Here is an 18,561-nt window from a genome sequence, read left to right as displayed (position 1 = left end):
GTGGTCAATGTAGGTATGCTGACTTACTGACTCTGGATGCAAATCCTGTGTGTCACAGGAACGCTCTGTTCACACTCTTCTCAGAGGTGAAGTCTTCATTTCACTGGAAGGCAACACTTTTGTCACAGGTGTTACTGGGTCAAAAATCATCCTTTATCTTCCTGTTGTGTTGTGAAAGGAAAAAAAACTAGCGCTATCACATGAAATGATTGATTCTTTGAATACTTTATGTAATAGTCTAGCCCTTATTTATTAGGGCTAACACTACACGGGCTAACCAGGTAAGAATTTTTATGTCGTAATTCATGTACCTGCTTTTAATTAAGAAATTTCCTTACACTCTCATGCACAGGTAGGTGACTCGGCAGTTCAGCTTTGTAATGTTCCCATTAATTTGGTAGACTTTCTGGACACTGACTCATTCTGTATCTTGCTCACTTCTCCAACGCCGAGTGGGCCAAGCAGTATTTTCAACTCTGTCAGCTGCCAGGTTCTTAAGGCACAGGATGATTGGTTTCTGAAACACACGCACATTAATTGCATGCTTTTATCTTGCCCCAATTCTACAGTGTATTTTTCCAAGCTTTTTCCAAGTAACTTACCTTACTTGGCAAGAGTACAAGCACAACTGTCCCAGTAAGAAGATGGTCAGGTATTATCTAGACAATGCATTTTTCTAGTTTGTCTCCTTCCTTAGAAGGCCTTTTGAAAACACAGAAATTTCAAGCTGTCTCAAACCACTACTAGTGTTAAACACAGTAGTTTGTTTTCTAGAGAAAAAAAAAAAAAAAAAGAAAAAAAAGGTAGCATTCCTGGTAAGAACCTTCAATGCAGGAAATGTAAATACTCAGATGATTTCTGAACTTAATGCTGCAAGCACCACCAAACCAAGCACATGAATACACTATTTCTTTCACTAAAAAGAAAGCTCATTTGTGCATTTCTAACAATGAGAAAGCTTTCATTTCCTCAATGAAATGCGCCTTTGTAGGGAACATTGTCCAGGCCACAAGGGGTTACCACCTCTTTTGAGTGTAATTCCTTTTCTAAAGGAAAATTGTTATTTTTTTAAAATTCAGCTATCTACTTGAAAATGAAACAAATGTACAATTAGTGCCCTAGGAGGCTAATATGCGTAACAAACATTCCATTTAAGTTTCCTTACATGGTCATTCAGCAAAAGCCATTAGAATTTAACATAAAGGTATCGCCTCAGTAAATACTGCAAGACATTAAGACTATTATATATAGGAACATAAAACTTTAAAAACAGGCACATATAAAAGAGTTCCAGGAAGTTAGCTGGTAAGTTCATGATTCATCAGGAGTAGTCAGCATGGATTCACCAAGGGGAAGTTGTGCTTGAGCAACTTGATAAACTCCTGTGGTGAAATGACAGGCCGGTAGATGGAGAGCAGTGGACATTGCCCACCTAGGCCTCAGCAAGGCCTTTGACACTGTCTCCCTTAAGATCCTCACAGTCAGGCTGTGATGTATGGGCTAGATGAGGAGACAGTGAGGTGGACTGAAAACTGGCTGAATGGCCAAGGTGTGGTGATCAGTGGAACAAAGTCTAGTTAGAGGTCAGTAACAAGCAGTGTACCCCAGGGGTCAATACTGGGTCCAGTCCTGTTTAACATCTTCATTAATGATCTAGATGATGGGGCAGAGCATACCCCCAGCAAGGCTGCAGATGACACAAAACTGGAAGGAGTGGCTGATACACCAGAGGGTCATGCTGCCATCCATAGGGACCTCTGCAAGCTGGAGAAATGGGCTGACAGGAAACTCATGAAGTTAAACAAGAAGTGCATAGCTCTGCACCTGTGGAGGAACAATCCCATACACTGATATATGCTGGGGCCACACAGCTGGAAAACTGGAAAACACCTTTGCAGAAAAGGACATGGGGTCCTGGTGGACACCAAGTTGAACATGAGCCAGCAGTGTGCCCTTGCCACAAAGGCAGCTAATGGTGTCACGGGCTGCATTAGGCAAAGTATCACCAGCAGATTGATGGAGATGATCCTTCCCTTCGACTAAGCACAGGAGTAGTGTGTCCAGTTCTGGGCTTCTCAGTACATGAGAGACATAGACGTACCTGAGAGTCCAACAAAGGGCCACAAAGATGATTAAGGGACTGGAGCATCTCTCCTATGAGGAAAGGCTGAGGCAGCTGGGACTGTTCAGCCTAGAGAAGAAAAGGCTCAGGGGGATCTTATCAACACATATAAGTATCTGAAAGGAAGGTGCAAAGAAGATGGAGCCAGGCTCTTGTCAGCAGTGCCCAGTGACAGGACAGGAGGGAATGGGCACAAACTGAAACACTGGAGGTTCCGTCTGAACATAAGGAAATACTTTTTTTACTATGAGGATGACTGAGCACTGGAACAGGTTGCCCAGACAGGTGGAGTCTCCTTCCTTGGAGATACTCAAAAGACATCTGGACATGGTCCTGGCCAACCAGGTCTAGGTAGCCCTGCTTGAGCAGGGGGGTTGGACAACATGACCTCCAGAGGTCCCTTCCAACCTCAATCACTCTCTGAATCTGTGAAGAAATGAAAACACAGAAGTTTTGAAAAAAGGCAAAGTTTATTTTTTTTTTAATATAAAAAGGTAATGAGCTGCATAGAAATATGACTTCAGTCATCTTAAAATGTTACTCATCACTCATTTACACTTGGTAATTCCCAGTAATATGGCAGGAAGCAAGACGGGCTAACAATTGTTTACAATGTATGTATTTACATTCAATTGAAGTTATGCATGCACAATAATATTTTTAAATAAATCAAATGCACTCATCCAAACACAATTTGATTCAAGGTATATTTTAAGTTTACATAAAGTAAAAATAAAGTCTTCAAAACTTAAGTTCCTTGGATAAGACCAATTTTCATTTATTTAAATTTAAAGATAAGTTAGCTCCAAAAGTAGTAAGAAATGTAAACATCAGATACCATGATAAAAATCTTAAGGAATAACAACTTTGTCGTAAAGTGCTGGCATATGCTTTCAGCTTTATTTTCCAGATGTTAAAAATAGAATACTAACGTAAGAAGACTTTCACAAGCTTCCCTGTTGCAATTTCAGTTCACTAATATTTTCGCAGAATTTTAAAATTCAACAATTTTAAAAACATTCTTTTCTACCTTTATCTGTTGCAGCTTTTTGACATTTTCTTCTTTATCTTAAGTGAACTTTAACTTCTGAGTATGTATAAAATAGTTCATATTTTTAATTTACCGAGTTCAAATTAGACTCCATGCTGGTAGAAAAAACAAAAGGTTAGAAAAGACTCCAACTGGGAAAAGCCAAGGACTTTGAAAAGTAAGGGTATAAGGTACCTGAACACAATCCAACAACTGCCTCCAGCAAAGTCATTTTATAATAATATATATTATCAGTATCACTGAAAAAAGTTATATGAGAATTAATACAGAGGAGACTCAGTGTGGTTCATTTATACCTAGGCATCTGAGCTTCATCCATGCTGAATACAGCCGGTACTTCATTTCACATAAGATTAAGTCTTGGAAAACTTTTTCTTCTGACAAACATAAGCTGAAAGATAGTCTTACATGCCTTACACCTCAGTCGACTTCTCACTTGTCGACATGAGTGTCACCCAAAATAAAGATAATAGTCCTGAATTCCCCCATGCATTATGGTGATACCGTATATTGCAATCTATTTGTAAAAAAACCTGTTCCTTCCTTGTGCCAAGAAAGATAAAATACAACCTTTTACCACTCGTGTTCACCTCTCAATCATATGTTGTTCCAAAACCTCAATCTGCCTAACTATTGACAAGTCCACAGGCACACTTGAAAAAGATTATCAGATTGTGATATTTTATTATACAAAACAAACCAAATCCAAATCAAAGACACTTAGGTCTAAGCTCTGAGGAGTGGAAAATCCCAGAAGTATTTTAAAGTGCCATTTACTTTCAAAATATTTATAAGAGTTTTTCCTACACAAAAAGACTTCCAGCCTCAGTGTTACGATTAGGATTTTATCTTGTCAGTATTAACTTCAGGCTGTTAAGGCATGATTGGCATTTGCTGTAAGTCAAAACTTGACATACGCATTATTTCCTCAGAGCCTAGAAACAGGAAGTGGAAGGGATATAACTTAAAAAAATAACAAACCCGCTAAACAACCCAAATGTAAAGGCTTAGAACAATTATTAGGTAGTTTGGCTTTAAATACTAACACACTGCAGTCCGTTTCTCAGAGCAGGCGTGAAGCTATTACGGCTAACAATAATTGACAGAAAGATGCACTGCATTAGAGGGGCATAATGAAAAGCTTTTAATTGCAGCTTCACTGGCAAAAAATGGTTATTTTCAGTTTATTCAGTTATTACTTTTAACTCTAAAGAGGCTTTCTGTTTTGGGTTTTTTTTGTGTGGGTGTAGTTTTTTGTGGGTTTTGTTTGTTTTTTTGTTAAGATGAATAATAGGTCAATACAGTTAGACGATACTATTTCAGAGGTTTTATGAAAGCAAACTAACAAGTGTATCAAATATTCACATCAGCATGGGACCCTCATCCTCTTCAAATATAACTTACTGATAAGAACCAAAGGACCACTAGCACAAGGCCTGACAATCTACCTGTTTTCTATTCAAGCATTCCAGAGATCCAACACAGGAAAAACACACAGAGTATGCATTATAATCCCTAAGTGGACCAGTTCTATAAGGCAGAAACATTTCCTTAACTATTAATGATCCTAGAGAGAAAGCAGTTTTCCAAATGGCCCCATCAGATGTATCATATTCCCAAAACATACCAACTTTAGCTTCCATTTAAAGTGATGAGAATGGTGGTCACAAATAAGCCCAGTAAGACACCTAGATTCAGTTTTCCTGCTTAGACCAATTTCTCATTAGAGCGAGTCATAAAAGAGTGCATGTATTCAACCACTGTTTGGCAAAGCCTGAGTTTAAACAAACTCCTTTCCAGGTTTTGGTTTGTTCACTCTGGCATCATTTTTGGACTAAAACTTGAAAAGTGCAAAAATATTTCATTATATATTCTTAAAAAAAATAATTCATTTTATTGGTGCAACAACCCCAATTTCTCAGGAGTTAAATCCATTGCCAGCAATGGATAGAAAAGGTAGCACCAGCATAAAAGAATCAAAGTGCATTTCCAGTATGCCAATGCTGCATGAATTGGCAAGCCATAATCTTATATTCGCCACTGGAACAGATTATGCTAAATTCATTTTATAAAAGTCTATATCACACATTAACATATGAAGTCTGTCATGAAGTCTTGGGGATACTGCAATGAATCATCAAAACGGAAACGTTTGGAGACTGTACTGCTGTCCTCTGGAATGTTTTCTTTGTCCTCCTTGTTGCTACACGTACCATTACAACTGGATTTTATATTCTGCTCTTCTGAGCATTTTGTGGCGTGTCCTGACATCGGAGAAGAGCAATAAGTTTCTTCAGGGCTACACAAGAGTATGAACTCCCCTTGCTGCAACCACAAATGAGAAAGACAGGCCTCTACTGTGGGTCTTTCCCTTTGAAAGAGAAAAGGGTAAAGTTGTTTAAGTTAATTTCAGAAATACTAAAAAGGTAATTAAAATATCTCTGACACATGCTAAGAAATCTTAAGCAGAATTGACACTAAAGAGTCAATATTGCTGTTTTTCCACCACTACCACTGCTGCTAAAAAACACATTAGACCCTATTATAGTTAAGTATTGGCAACATGCATCTAAATTTTAGTTGATAGTTTCCCCTACTGCTGAGTGTCAGAACTGGTAAGCTTTTCATCAGAACAAGGAACAGGTATTTCTCAGCTGGTATTCATTTAGTCCCTTGGAATGTTTTCAACATTGTAAATATATATGTGCAAGTTCTTATGCTTTTGAAGTCCTATGTTTTATACAGACCATTGTAAACAGGGAGGCTAATGAATATTCAGTCATTGGGCTTTCAAGGAGGGCCAAATAACATGATGTCATCAACTCTATCTACATTTTGCAGTGTTTTACTCTTGCAATTCATCATAAACTGGTGTAAACCCTTCCAAAGTGTAGGTACTACCAAACAAAATACAGACTTACCAAATGGTTCCTTTGGATAACCTAATTTAGTGCTACTACAGTTTTCATCACGTTTTGAATTGTTAAGTTCCACAGAACTTGCTGGAAATGCAATAGAGCCCACTACTTGTCCTTAACTCTACCGGAACACGTGAATTTTTTTTGGTCAGAGACTGCAGCTTTACAGAGTTGACTAGTTGAGGGACAGATTTTTCCTCTTAAGATGCAAGAAGGTATAGTCATCAAGAATTAGAACGGGGGAAAAAAAAGGTTATTGAGGGTATAGCAAAGACTCCAAGATGCCCAGAAGCAAGAAAGCAAGTAGACTAGTAACTGTGACGGAACGTCAAACATCCCACAGGTCCACACTAACAATTATCAAAGCAGGCTCTTCATAATTGCTTCCCTCATGATACTATGGTTTTTGTGAGTTATTCCAGATATTGACAAACCCTCTATGTGAGAAGCCAAAATAGAAAGGACTGTTCATCCTTGATCTTGTCCAGACATGAGTTTATATGGACTCCTTATTTAGTCGAAGTGGATATCATCTCCCATCGTCCCCTCCTATCAAAGAACCTCTTTTGCAACCAAACAACAGGGTCACTCCTGCTTGCCGCAGGCTCTCTGAAGAAGACCGGGACTACTCTCTCACCACAAATGACAATACGTAGCACTAGAATTGATAATACCTGACCATGCCTAGTAGAACATGACTAACTGACTTTACAATATTATTCCCCCCAATATACCTTTTAGGGTGTTTTCCTTTAGGTTTGTTGTTTTTTGGTTTGTTTTTGTTTTGTGTTTTTTTTTTGGGGGGGGGGAAGGTGGTGGTGTGTTTTGTTGGAGTTTTTTGGGGGGGTGTTTTTTTGTCTTTTTACTGCATTTGCTGGTGCCAACAGTTTAAAAAAAATCCAGATTTAATGCTATACAGCAAGAATAGACACAGTTAATGTCTGTAATTCTCCCACTCTCAAAGACTATCTTCTCAAAGTTCAGCTGCTTTGAAAGGCCTTGATTAGAGTCTGAACTCCCAAAGAATGCAAAGTTATGGAAATGCGCCTTACAAACAAAAAGAAGTTTGTACTTTCAATTGAGAACATTTTTTTTTAAAGACTGAACATGGCAAAACACTATATATTTCTGAAGAATATATGCTCAGTCACAAGACTGCCATGTTTTTATATAAAATTATTAAAGTAAAAAGATACATTAAAGATAAGTCAGGAAACAAGAAAGCACTGCATCAAAAAGATTGCATTTTGTCTCTCCAAATTGTGCAATAAAAAGTTAAATTATAGACAAGAATGTGACCTTTCTAGAATATATTTCATCAGATTTGTTAATAATCTGTCCTCTGAATGAAAATACAAACAAACTCAAAATACAAAACTCAAAGCACAAGCCTGACTACAATAATAGCCAGACAGTGAACCAAAGATCCTTTTCATATATTATGGAAAAGTATAAATCTACACTTTTAAATATCCAGCTGATAATACCAATGCATTGTGAAATGTCTGACTGATCATATCAGGGGTATTAAGCTCCCAAATTAACATTCACTTTTTCTAGGTGCTCCACAAACATAAAAGATAAGATTCTTGCCTGGAGGAGTTTGTTACTTACTGTGGATTTTTTATGAGAAGTTTTTGAATGAAGTCTTTGGCAGGCTGTGAAACTGATGAAAATGTTTCTTCTGAATAATCCACATTAACTTGAGATATATTAAGGTAAGTTTCTTGATTATCAGCTCCCACAAATGGAGATTCTTGTGTCAGCAGCATGTATGAAATTACACCTATGTTCCTGAGATAAGAACACAATGTATAGCATACCTAAACAATATACCCCCCACATTTATTGTGCTGCAGATCAAGCTTCCTGATGTATGCCACACTCAAGAATTAGAAACATCATATGACATCTCAATTTTATGTGACTGAAGCATGTATGCACATGCACACACAAGGAAAGCTATGTATGTATCTCAAGGAAGGGATTTTTGAAAATTGCTTACTTTCAGTATACCCTTTTCTTCCCACTGAGATTGTTAGGAAAAATACCACTTTTACACAGCCCATCCTTGACATATGGCAATTCTGGATGATAGACTTTCTAATTTGCATTTAAATAAAAACCATCTTTCACTGTAATTCTGGATGAAGTGTCAAAGGCTGAGATTTAGTCAACCTTTCTGTACAATCAACATTTGTGTTACAATATCCTCTTGCTGAGATTTTTCTTCTCTAAGAACATGAACGTGAGTTCCACAAATCATGTGAATTATTGTAAGTCTTAGATGGTTTCTTGATGCATAATAAAAATGGTTTTGTGATCTGATAGATCAAACGTTAGTACTCATTACAGTGTAGAAACATGCAACTGCTCTGTTTGTCATTTTGAGTAGAGCGCCAGTAGTTTGTTTTTATGTCTTCCCACAAAAGCAGGCAAATAATAAGTGGTTAAAAAAAATTCAGGAACAAATTTATTTACTATTACAAGTTGAGAATTTCAAAGGAGTAACTAGAACACAGCAACTTTTAAAACTGAATTTTAATTATTTAGATGCCTAAGAAGAGCATATGAATATTTTATGTTTTTAAGAAAACATCCCAAAGCTAGCCTTTACACCAACATAGTTCATGAAATTAATAGGCCACAAAGTATACTTAATAAAGTTGTGGATTAGTTTAAGGTACTTGTCTCATTTTTTATGACTCATTCTGCAGATATTGCTCTAAAGATAAGAAGTAGAAAGTTAAAATACTTCTCATCATTTGTATAATAAAACTATTTAATGGTACAAAAGTGGGGAGGGCGGAGTGTCCAAGAGTAGTTAATACCTGAAGCATGTCATCCAAGAGTAACTAATACCTAAAGTATGCTATCCAATCATTCTTATTGTTCCCTTCGAACAAATACCTAGACTTTGCATGCTCAGAAGCCATCTGCGTTCCCTACGAGGTATGCAACAGACCCATATTCCTGTAAGCCCTGAATTATATCCTGAGGGCTCCTTCCCCTGCCAACTCTCCCTCTTTTGGTCAGCACACCAACAGAAGGGTATTCTTGGAAGCCAGATAAAACTGCATCAGAGTCTGGATCTGGCCCGTAGATTGTTAAGTGGTCACGCCTACCTCAATAAAATGAATTAACATATATTACCTACCACATATCTGTAGCTGTGGTAATAGGATCATAGTTTAGGATTTCTGGAGCTAGAGAAAGAGATGGGGAGAAGAAAAACACTTTAATAGATACATTATTCAAGTGGCCTTGACTCATACACTAGATTTCCGGCAGTTTTTTGCCAACCATTATTATGAGACTAAACGTGCAGTTTCAATAATAGAGTTTTTTATTTTCAAGCCACAAGGGTGGAAAAAAGTTATTTCTGTTTGATTAGACACACCGATGCTGAACAGGTTCACACTAAAACGGCACTATATGGCCTAAAGTCTATTCTATCCAAGTCCCAAGATATTTTCTAATCAGATGCATGCACATAAAAGATTCTTCTAAGAGGTTTTCAAGTATATAGCTTTTTAAGAGGAATGCATAAAGCCTTTGGCACGTTAACACTGCAAAGCCAGACGACCAAGCCAATTTTAGGATCAGTGGCTGTTAGCATATGCTAGATAGCAAGTTATTCACTACAGATTGAAATGCTCTTAAAATTGAGTGTAGTCAGATCATTAAAGAAACCTGTCCCTCAGAGAGGGCCCAGTGTTAATGGTAATCTTTCCCTTTCTGAGGAATATTTTCATCTCATTAAATCATCATCCTAAATAGCATTCCTAATTCAAAGAACATTTCTTTGTACATGCTAATGTTGTATTTCAACTCTAATCAAAAGAATTTAGCAGCCAAAATTTCTTGTTGATTTAACAGTCTGTGTCATAGCAAATGCTACAGCATGAAACTAGAGGTGAACTTATTGATATAATTCGGGATTTTTTTGGTGCAAATGTTTGCTGACTACTCCAAAAAAAGAACAGCTCAAAACATGTTGCCTTGTCTTATCATTCTTTCTCCAGTAATGACTGATAAGTTGATATGCACATTACAAGAACTATTTCTGTTTTCTCAAAACCACACATTAGAAATTGTGAAGCAACTCTTCCATACCTAGATACTCTGTTGTTCCCATGATCTGCCGCAGTTCACTAGAATTTTCAAGCTTCCGAGACATACCAAAATCTACAATTTTTACATCACCAAGAGGATTGACACTGCTCAGCAAAATATTTTGAGGCTAGAATAGAAAATATTTAATTCTCAATTAATAAAATACAAGCTGCAAAAAATCCCAATGTACTAAATGACATTTCAGCTTCTATTATGCAATACTTATTGCTAAATTTTATTTTTAAAAATTATTTAATCTAATGCACTGCTTTTTCTCCTCATCTTTGTTACGTATTTAACAAATGGCTTTGATTATCATAATAGTAAGTTGACGATAAAGTACTAAAATAAAAAGTCTGCTGCAGTCTCACCTTTAAATCAAGATGAACAATATTGTTTTCATGCAAGCAGCGAAGTCCTTCAAGTATTTGTCTTATAAGTCTTATAATATCCCTTTCACCAATTCTGTCATCCAGATCTGGGACACACAAGTCAAATATTTCTCCTCCAGCAGCACTGAAACACATTCAAGAACATTTACGTATTAAGTTTGAATTTTCAAGCTTAAGTGAAGAAAAATTTTATATATAGTACCTATTTATATAATATATATTCATAGAATCATATTCATATTCTCAGAGAAGCTGGGAATATTGCTACTTTTTTTTTTTCTTTTTTTTACACATACTTATGCCAAGATACATCATATAAGCAGTTAGAAAAGGAAAAAAAGAAAAAAAAATCTGATGATGTTTTTTCTTTCTTTCTTCTTGTTGCCACAGATGGCAACAGCAGTTGAGACAGTGAAACAGAACTTTGTGGCTAAAAACCTCATAATGCTTTGGTACCCTCAAGCATGCTTTCCTGTGAGTGAGTGTGAAGATGGCTTCAGGAAGATAAGTTCTATCATCATTCCCTAACAGCAGCAGCCTTTCTTTTCAAGTCAAATCTAAAATTTCTTCCATTAGACTAGTTCCATAAGTAATTCAAAGCAAGAAAGCCCAGCATTATTCCTATTCTCTGAATTGGGGACTAAAAATCATCATTTTTTTACATGATGTGGCTGTGGTGTAAATGTAAGAACTACAATGCAATGAACAGCTAGAGTTGCTGAAAACTATTTCTGGAGTGAGAGGAAACTGCATACTTGCCGCCCTAGGTCCTTCCTGATGGAAGACTGAAAATCAGGTATTTCTATCAGAGAGGTTCCAGGAAGAAAATCTAGCATGCTGCTGCTGATTAAATACACAGTTGCCTAGCCAGTTAGTGAGCAGTATCTTCCAGAACTCTAGTAGACACAGAATATTCACAAATACAAGGACTCAGCTCTGTCACTTTGAAATCTACCATTTCCGCACTAGCAACAAAGATGAGACTGCTTTCACACAGCATCTCAAATACGTCTTCCTCAGCAAAAGGCTGTTGTTTACTTACAGAAAACCCTACTATTAGTACAGCATAAAGGAAGCATGGAAATAACCATGTTGCAGGTGTTTTATTAGTTATACTTCTACACTTTGACAGAGTGTCAGCTGTTTCCTTTCACACTGGGTTTGAAATTATTATTCAGCCTGCTCTAACTGCCTGAAGTTTCTCTCTCTTAAGGATAAAGGGCTACCTCAAAACTACAGATCAGTAAGCCTGAATTTCATTGTTAGCAAAATGATAGAGTCTATAAAAAAAGTTAGATAATGGATCACATAGATAAACACAGTCACTAACCTGCTGGAGCTATGCGAGTATCAGTAATGCCTCCCCTAGTTGCCTTTATGACAAAATGTAGAAGAGAGGAAGAGCAGTGGGTGTCATTTACTTCAACTTTAGCAAGCTGAAGTATGTCTCCCATAGTATTCTTCTATCTAAGTTACATTATGGTCTGGATGGGCGGACAACCAGATGAGTAAAGAGCTGAACAGCTCCGCTGAAAAGGATTTGGGAGTCCTCACAGACAGCGAGCATCCATTTCTCTCCTTTATTTAGAAAATGTGCGCTTACACAAACTGGTTCTTACTACTACATCTTCCAAAGAACCCCACCAATACAATCCAACAACAGCGAAGACCACATGTAGGAGGAAAAATACGGCTAAATGGGAAATCTTGTAAACTATTTTATGAGTAAAAGACTAATTTCTTGCAATTCTTTTAAAGTACTGCTTTAGAGTTCTGAAAATGAGAAACAAACAAAAAAAAAATCCATGCCTTCTGCTACAGAAGGACATAATTTAGAAGTGTAATCAGCCCTCTGCTGATCCCAACAGAACTAGGAACCCTTACGGTAAGACTTCTGAACCCTACTACAAAGTAGACCATTAATACCAATGTAGTATAAGGAAATTGTTTCATTACAGAGCTTTAATAAGCAAGATGGAATTAGCTGAGCGAAAAAGAAGCAGGAAAATCAGTATGGCTTTTATGTGAACTTGCACTTGTTCTTGATAAGAATTTCAAAACTTTTCATCTGGACTTTGTCTTTACTTCTACATTATTTATTACTCTAGCCTTCTCAGAACAACTAATAGTATGTTAGGGATCATCTAGTTCCAGGAAAAAAGGTGGGTTTTATGATTATTTAGCTACATTCATTGGAAAATTTGAAGGAATTTATCATGGTGTGTGCAGACCACCATTAACAGCTCTTCCAATACTTTGTACATGAAACTTAAATCGTACCTAGAGAGAGACTTTCTGAATTAATTTCACAAACTGCATTTTTGTTCCTTACATTCCAAACAAACATTTACACATGACAGATAATTCAAATTAGATTCCCAAATTAAACTTGTTTTCAGAGCTTATAAGAAGCCACAAGGGCATCTAAAAAGATACGGGAATTTTGCAGGAAACAGCTCCAAAAGCCAAACAGTTTTAAAACAACAAAACCACTAAATTCAGAAGCTCAGAACCCGCAAATGAATTGCAAGTTTTCAGTCACCAAGAAGTGTCAAGCAGTGACTGAAGTTCACAGAACATGGACATGCTGAGCTTCTCTGAAATCTGTGTACTTGGTATCAGTGGCTACGTTTTTTGGTCTGATTTAAGATGCATCGAAGCAATATGTACTTTCTATGGGATGCAAGGACATTCTCTCTGGTCAGCTTGCATGAAAGATTCTTTAAGGGGAAAAAAAAAAAAACAAAACAGTACACTCTCGAGTTTGTATTCAGGTTTTATATTAGGTTAGCCTGACTTGAAAACTGATCAGAGCTTTTTTTACAAAAATCCAACTAGCTGAAGAACTAATCTGCTCAAATTAAACAGGCAAGTTTTAATCAAAATTACCCTCCTGATACAGTATTTAAAGGCACAAAAAATATTTCAATCTGAAATTGAGCGAAATCGCCTACGAAACCGAGTTATGCAGTAAGAAGAAAGAAGAATCTCTTTTTATCTTCTTATAGCTTTTTGTTAAAGAAAAAACTTCCAGTCCATTTTTTTTAAATTTTGAGTACAAAACTACCATAGGTTTCAGTGTATTTTGTTTTATGTCTTATTCTGTATTGTTTGACATAACTCACTAGCTGTGGATGTAACAAAACACATGTACAAAACCAAATATTGAAATTAACAGCAATTGATTCAACTCTTGCATTTACATGAAAAAAAATCATACCAGAAAAGTGCCTAAGAGCTTATAAGGCATATCATAATGAAATATTAGCATAATGTATATAGCATACTGTTATAATTCTTCTGAGTGTTCAGGCAACTCATGCAAAAAGCGAGAGATTGTAACTACAAATGTGGAACATCTGATGAAGGCATACTTACTATTCCAACACTAAGATGATTTCATTTGCTGTTTCATAGACTTCATGGAGATTAACTATGCGAGGATTAGATTTCGTTAATTCAAGCACGGCAATTTCATGAAGAATCTCTGCTTTGCAGTCTTGACCTCTTCTTCTTTTCTTTAAAAATTTAGCTGCATACTCTTGGCCTGTGGATTTAGCTATACATTTTCTAACGACAGCACATCTTCCTCTACAAAATAAAAGAGAAAACATTAAGACTTAGAACATAAAAACTATGTGAATTACCATTAGAAATAAAAAGGCATGGCAAATAATAGGAAACTTAAAAAAAAAAAAATTATCAGGGGAATGCCATGTTTGGCCTGTTCTTATGCTACTCCCTGAACATTCACTTTCAGCCACTGTAGGAGAAAGGACACTAAGCTAGATGAAGCTTTGGCGAGACCCAGTACAATTCCCTTCATACAGCCTAGATTAAATCAGAGTATCAGGTTACATGGACATTCTCACTGTAGGATCACAGAATCATAGAATAGCTCAGGTTGGAAGGGACTTCTGGAAGTCTCCAGCAAAACCTCCTGCTTAAAGCAGGGCCAGCTATGAGATCCTACCAGGCTGCTCAAGGCTTTGTTCAGTTTGGCAATATTATATTAAAAAACTCAACCACATTATAGCACCTACAGGATACACTAATAAACAAAGCAAAACCCTGTGAAATGTAGAGAACGAACACAGAAAATAAAGCATATTTGTATGCTGGGATGGGGGGGAAGGTCTTCAGTGCAGAAAATTTTAGAGTCATAAAGAATTTCCCTCCGCAAATCATGTAGTACTGTTAAAAAAAAAAAACCCCAGGTATCTGCAAAATGTTTAAAAACATCTTAACAGCAAGACACCCACTACTTAGCATTCTCTTTCTCAATTACAGTTAGACAAAGTGCGCTGCTTTATTTCCTAGCCAACTGTTTAGGTATGGAAACAAAAATGTATTTTGGCAAAGAAATGTTTTTAAAAGAAAACCACATACTGCAGTGAAAACACCAAGCTGACCTTTTAAAAAATTAGGGGGAAAAAATGCAGTTTTTTAAGCCAAGTTATAAACTCCTGAAAAAACAAAGTTTTATAATCACAAGTTTTGCATTCCCAGAAATGCCTAGTTGCATACTTGTAAAGTGTTTTCAAGTGATACACAAAACATCATTTAAAAAAAAAAAAAAACAACTTGAAGGGCTAAAATAAATTGTGTAAAATTCTAAAAACAGTTATAAAACTGTGTACAAAGAACTAGATCTACACTAAGGTCTTCGAAAAAACGACACCTTTCCGTGCATGTTTTTTGTTATCACAGCATACCGAGAACAAACTTGATGAGGAAGCTCAGTACGAGCTATCTGACCTGCGCTTTTTCAACTAAATTAGCTTCTCTAGTAGAAAAGACCATGTTGCCCTGCAGGCTTTGTCTTTCTTCTGCTTCAAAAAAAACAGTGCCTAAATGGAACATCTCTTTAGAAAAAAAAAAGCATGTCTGAGGCTTTTTTGAAAAATCTAGACTTCAGTATTTAATCAAAAAAGGTATGTGCATCTCATGAAAAATCAGATTTGCATTTGGAAATAACCATATGTTACATACAGTTTGTACAAATCTGACTAAATTATTAAACATGTAAAGTTGGCCTTTAATCACACTGCTATCACTTATTTAGAAATAAATTCAACAAAACAGCTTCTCTGTCATCATTTATTTCAACATCAACTAGTTGTCAGATTTCTTTGTCCTTTTTTTAAAGCACCAAATTTAGAAAGGTAAGAGTACAAAATTCAAAAGAAAAATTAATTTAAGAGGTGAAAGTTATTTACAGTCTGATAGATGCACAGTCTTCATTTTAGCAACTATTTGTAACCCTGAAATGGCGAAGTCCTTTCCCAATTGTTAAACCAGCTTATTACTGCAGAGCATCAGAAGTTATTGAGCTGAATTTCATAATATACCGAAGTTTAAGATACTCCCCCACAGCTTACATTCTCGTTTTACCCTGTCAACCGCAAAAGTTTCTCTAAAATTAAAAAAGGGGAACTGGTTGAGTTTCATGAGAACAGCAAGATCTTCCCTGATAGTTTTTGCACATCTTCCTTCTAGTCGCTGTGGGTATAACAGTTTTGAGGGTCAGCAGTATCTCCAGATAGATGATGTAAGAATTTTCACTTGTTTATATTGTATTTGTAGTGTGCCAATTATTAAGACAAAATTATTAAGACACAAAATTGTTTTAGAGGAGTGGAATTTCCCCAGAAATGCAAAAGAAGTCAGATCTGAAGTGTGGCACTGAAGGAAGCAAAGTGGTTCCCACTCCTTGTTGCCTGCAAAGCAACTGCTTAACCATCACACTTTACAGCCCAGTTTTACAAGATAAAAACTGATTTCAAGTTGTTTTCATATCCCAAGTTATAAACCACAGAAATGCAACTAATTCAAAAGAAGCCAAGACATCCACACGCTGGGGACAAAACTACTTAACCCACTAAAGAGAACCTGCCTGTTTTATGAGTCAGTGTCTTAAATACCAAAGGACCTAAAAGATAAGGGTGTGGGAGGAAGAAATGGGACTTGGGAAGATTAAGCAGAGAAGAACAAAAGAACCATTTACTAAGTAACCTGAAGAGGAAGAAGAAAATTGCAAGTGAAAAGGAAAGCATGTTAAATCTTTTAGAGAAGCTACAGAGAAAGGTGGATTTTACATCACTTATGAAGTGTTGTAAACACTTAAAACATTAAAAAAAAACACGCATACACACACTGTTAGGCCAGGAAAAGTCAAAAATATGTTTGGAAAACATACTACTCTGCTTCTGTTTCTTTGCATTTTGGCACTTACTTTGTTATGCCTGGTTTTGCATGTACAGAAAGTATTAAAGACTGTGTTTTGGAATGCATGCAAAATCTATACTTTAGTTTGCTTTAGACATCATCTCATAGGTATGTATAATCTGAAAATCCAGCATTTTAAAAATACTGGAGTTCTAGAGGATGGTGCACATAAATTGCTTCTGAAGAGCCTAGAATTCAAACTAGAGCTGACAAAGGGGTAAGAAAAGAAGAAAGTTATGGGCTGCAAGGTACACTTTTTATAAAAGTGTACCAGATAAAGCACCTGCTAGGGGGGAAAAAATAAACCAACCAAGAGAACAATGAAGGCTAAAGAGCTTACAAAATCACATGTAGAGGAGCATCTTTGCTGACAAAACAAGCTACAGGTGCAAAGGATCGCTATGTAGCACAGCAAGGCACAACTGTAAAACTGACCCATGCCACTTCCGTTCAAGGAGCTTGGAAACATGACCATGGCATTATGTTTGTATGGCTTTACACCCAATTCCCTGAATATTTTCAAGGTATGAATTAACCCAATGATTTCAAAAAAGCATTAACTCAGATGTCTGAAACAGTATCATAAATACCAAGGGTTTTTTTTTTTCTTTTGTTTTATTTACTGCTGCAAACATGAGCAAGGGAAGCAGGCTGCAAAACTACTCTGAAACAGCAGGTTCTTAGAAACTTAGACTAACTGCTTGAGGGTGGGAGGGGGAGAGAAAAAGGTCTTTGTTTTCTGGACTTCAAAAAACTCAACCAAATAACCGGAACAACCAACTCAAAATCCCCACTCTTTGTCTTGCAGTATTACCCTATGTCATCTCTTCTTTAGTTTATGTACCTGGAATGTGATGTGTGACTAGACAGAGTAAATGGAAGAAAAGGAACATAATCCCAGATCTGCATGCCTATGAAAACAGGCTAAATCTCTCTGACATGGAAAAGGCTGGCAACTTAGGTCTCACTGTACCTTTTCCTGGTCCCTAGGGAATTTGTTGGATACTGCAAAGAAGGGAGTGGGGAAAGGGAGAGGCACACTTCATTCCACATCTACTACCGTAAAAGTTTGCCAGAAAAGGTCTATCATTGCACAAAGAGTTCTCTTGCAGCAGAAATTCCTCTTACTAAAATAAAATAAATGGGAATAATCTTACCTTCCTAGCTCTTTCGATTCAAGCATATAAAAATTGTGGAAATTGTCTGTCTTAATTTGTGTCTGCAGAGATGTGGCTAACAAGCCAGGAAGGCTTTTATTCTCCAACTTTCTCCTCGACATAGTCAGGAATAGGTCTCTCTCTTCTACCAGTCACCTGTTAAAGCAAAATAATTAAAAGTTTTGGAAATCCCATAATTGTAGTGCAGGAAAGTATACAAATATTAGAGTTTAGGTCTATCAGACTAGAATAGCCTTAAGTTTGTTCAGTAGTGACCTGAAAACAACACATTTAATCACTGTAAAAATAAAACCTGAAAGGAATACTAATCAAGACATGCTAAGAAAATTAATTAAAAGACTTTTTTTTAATTTAAAATAATTTAAACATTTGAGGTAAGGGTTTTTTTCCCCCTGGAGCGTATCCATAAAATATTAGGGATAAGCTTCAGTTATAGTAAAAAAAGCCAGTAACTCCTTAACTATTAATGATATGTACTCTTTTTTTTTTTTTTTTTTTAGCTTTCTGAAAAAAAGCTTTAACTCTTCTTTGGATTCTGAGTAAGTTCCAGTAATTC

The 18,561-nt window shown here is 36.4% G+C and overlaps 1 protein-coding gene across 1 annotated transcript; it reads right to left on the bottom strand.

Annotated features, from left to right (window-relative positions):
• Positions 1-4,425: 4,425 nt before the first annotated feature.
• On the bottom strand, positions 4,426-18,144 carry STK17B (serine/threonine kinase 17b). Its single transcript, XM_009583844.1, has 7 exons — positions 17,985-18,144; positions 13,978-14,190; positions 10,579-10,723; positions 10,208-10,334; positions 9,249-9,297; positions 7,706-7,885; positions 4,426-5,544 (listed from the first exon to the last, which is right to left on the bottom strand). Exons 1-7 carry the CDS (start codon positions 18,104-18,106, stop codon positions 5,262-5,264), a joined length of 1,119 nt encoding a protein of 372 aa, XP_009582139.1. The 5' UTR covers positions 18,107-18,144; the 3' UTR covers positions 4,426-5,261.
• Between the last annotated feature and the right edge of the window lie 417 nt (positions 18,145-18,561).

Source organism: Fulmarus glacialis, unplaced genomic scaffold (assembly GCF_000690835.1).
Source record: "Fulmarus glacialis isolate BGI_N327 unplaced genomic scaffold, ASM69083v1 scaffold28748, whole genome shotgun sequence".
NCBI lineage: Eukaryota > Metazoa > Chordata > Aves > Procellariiformes > Procellariidae > Fulmarus > Fulmarus glacialis.
The sequence above is the reverse complement of the archived record's forward strand: the minus strand, read 5'-3'. Positions and strand labels throughout refer to the sequence as shown.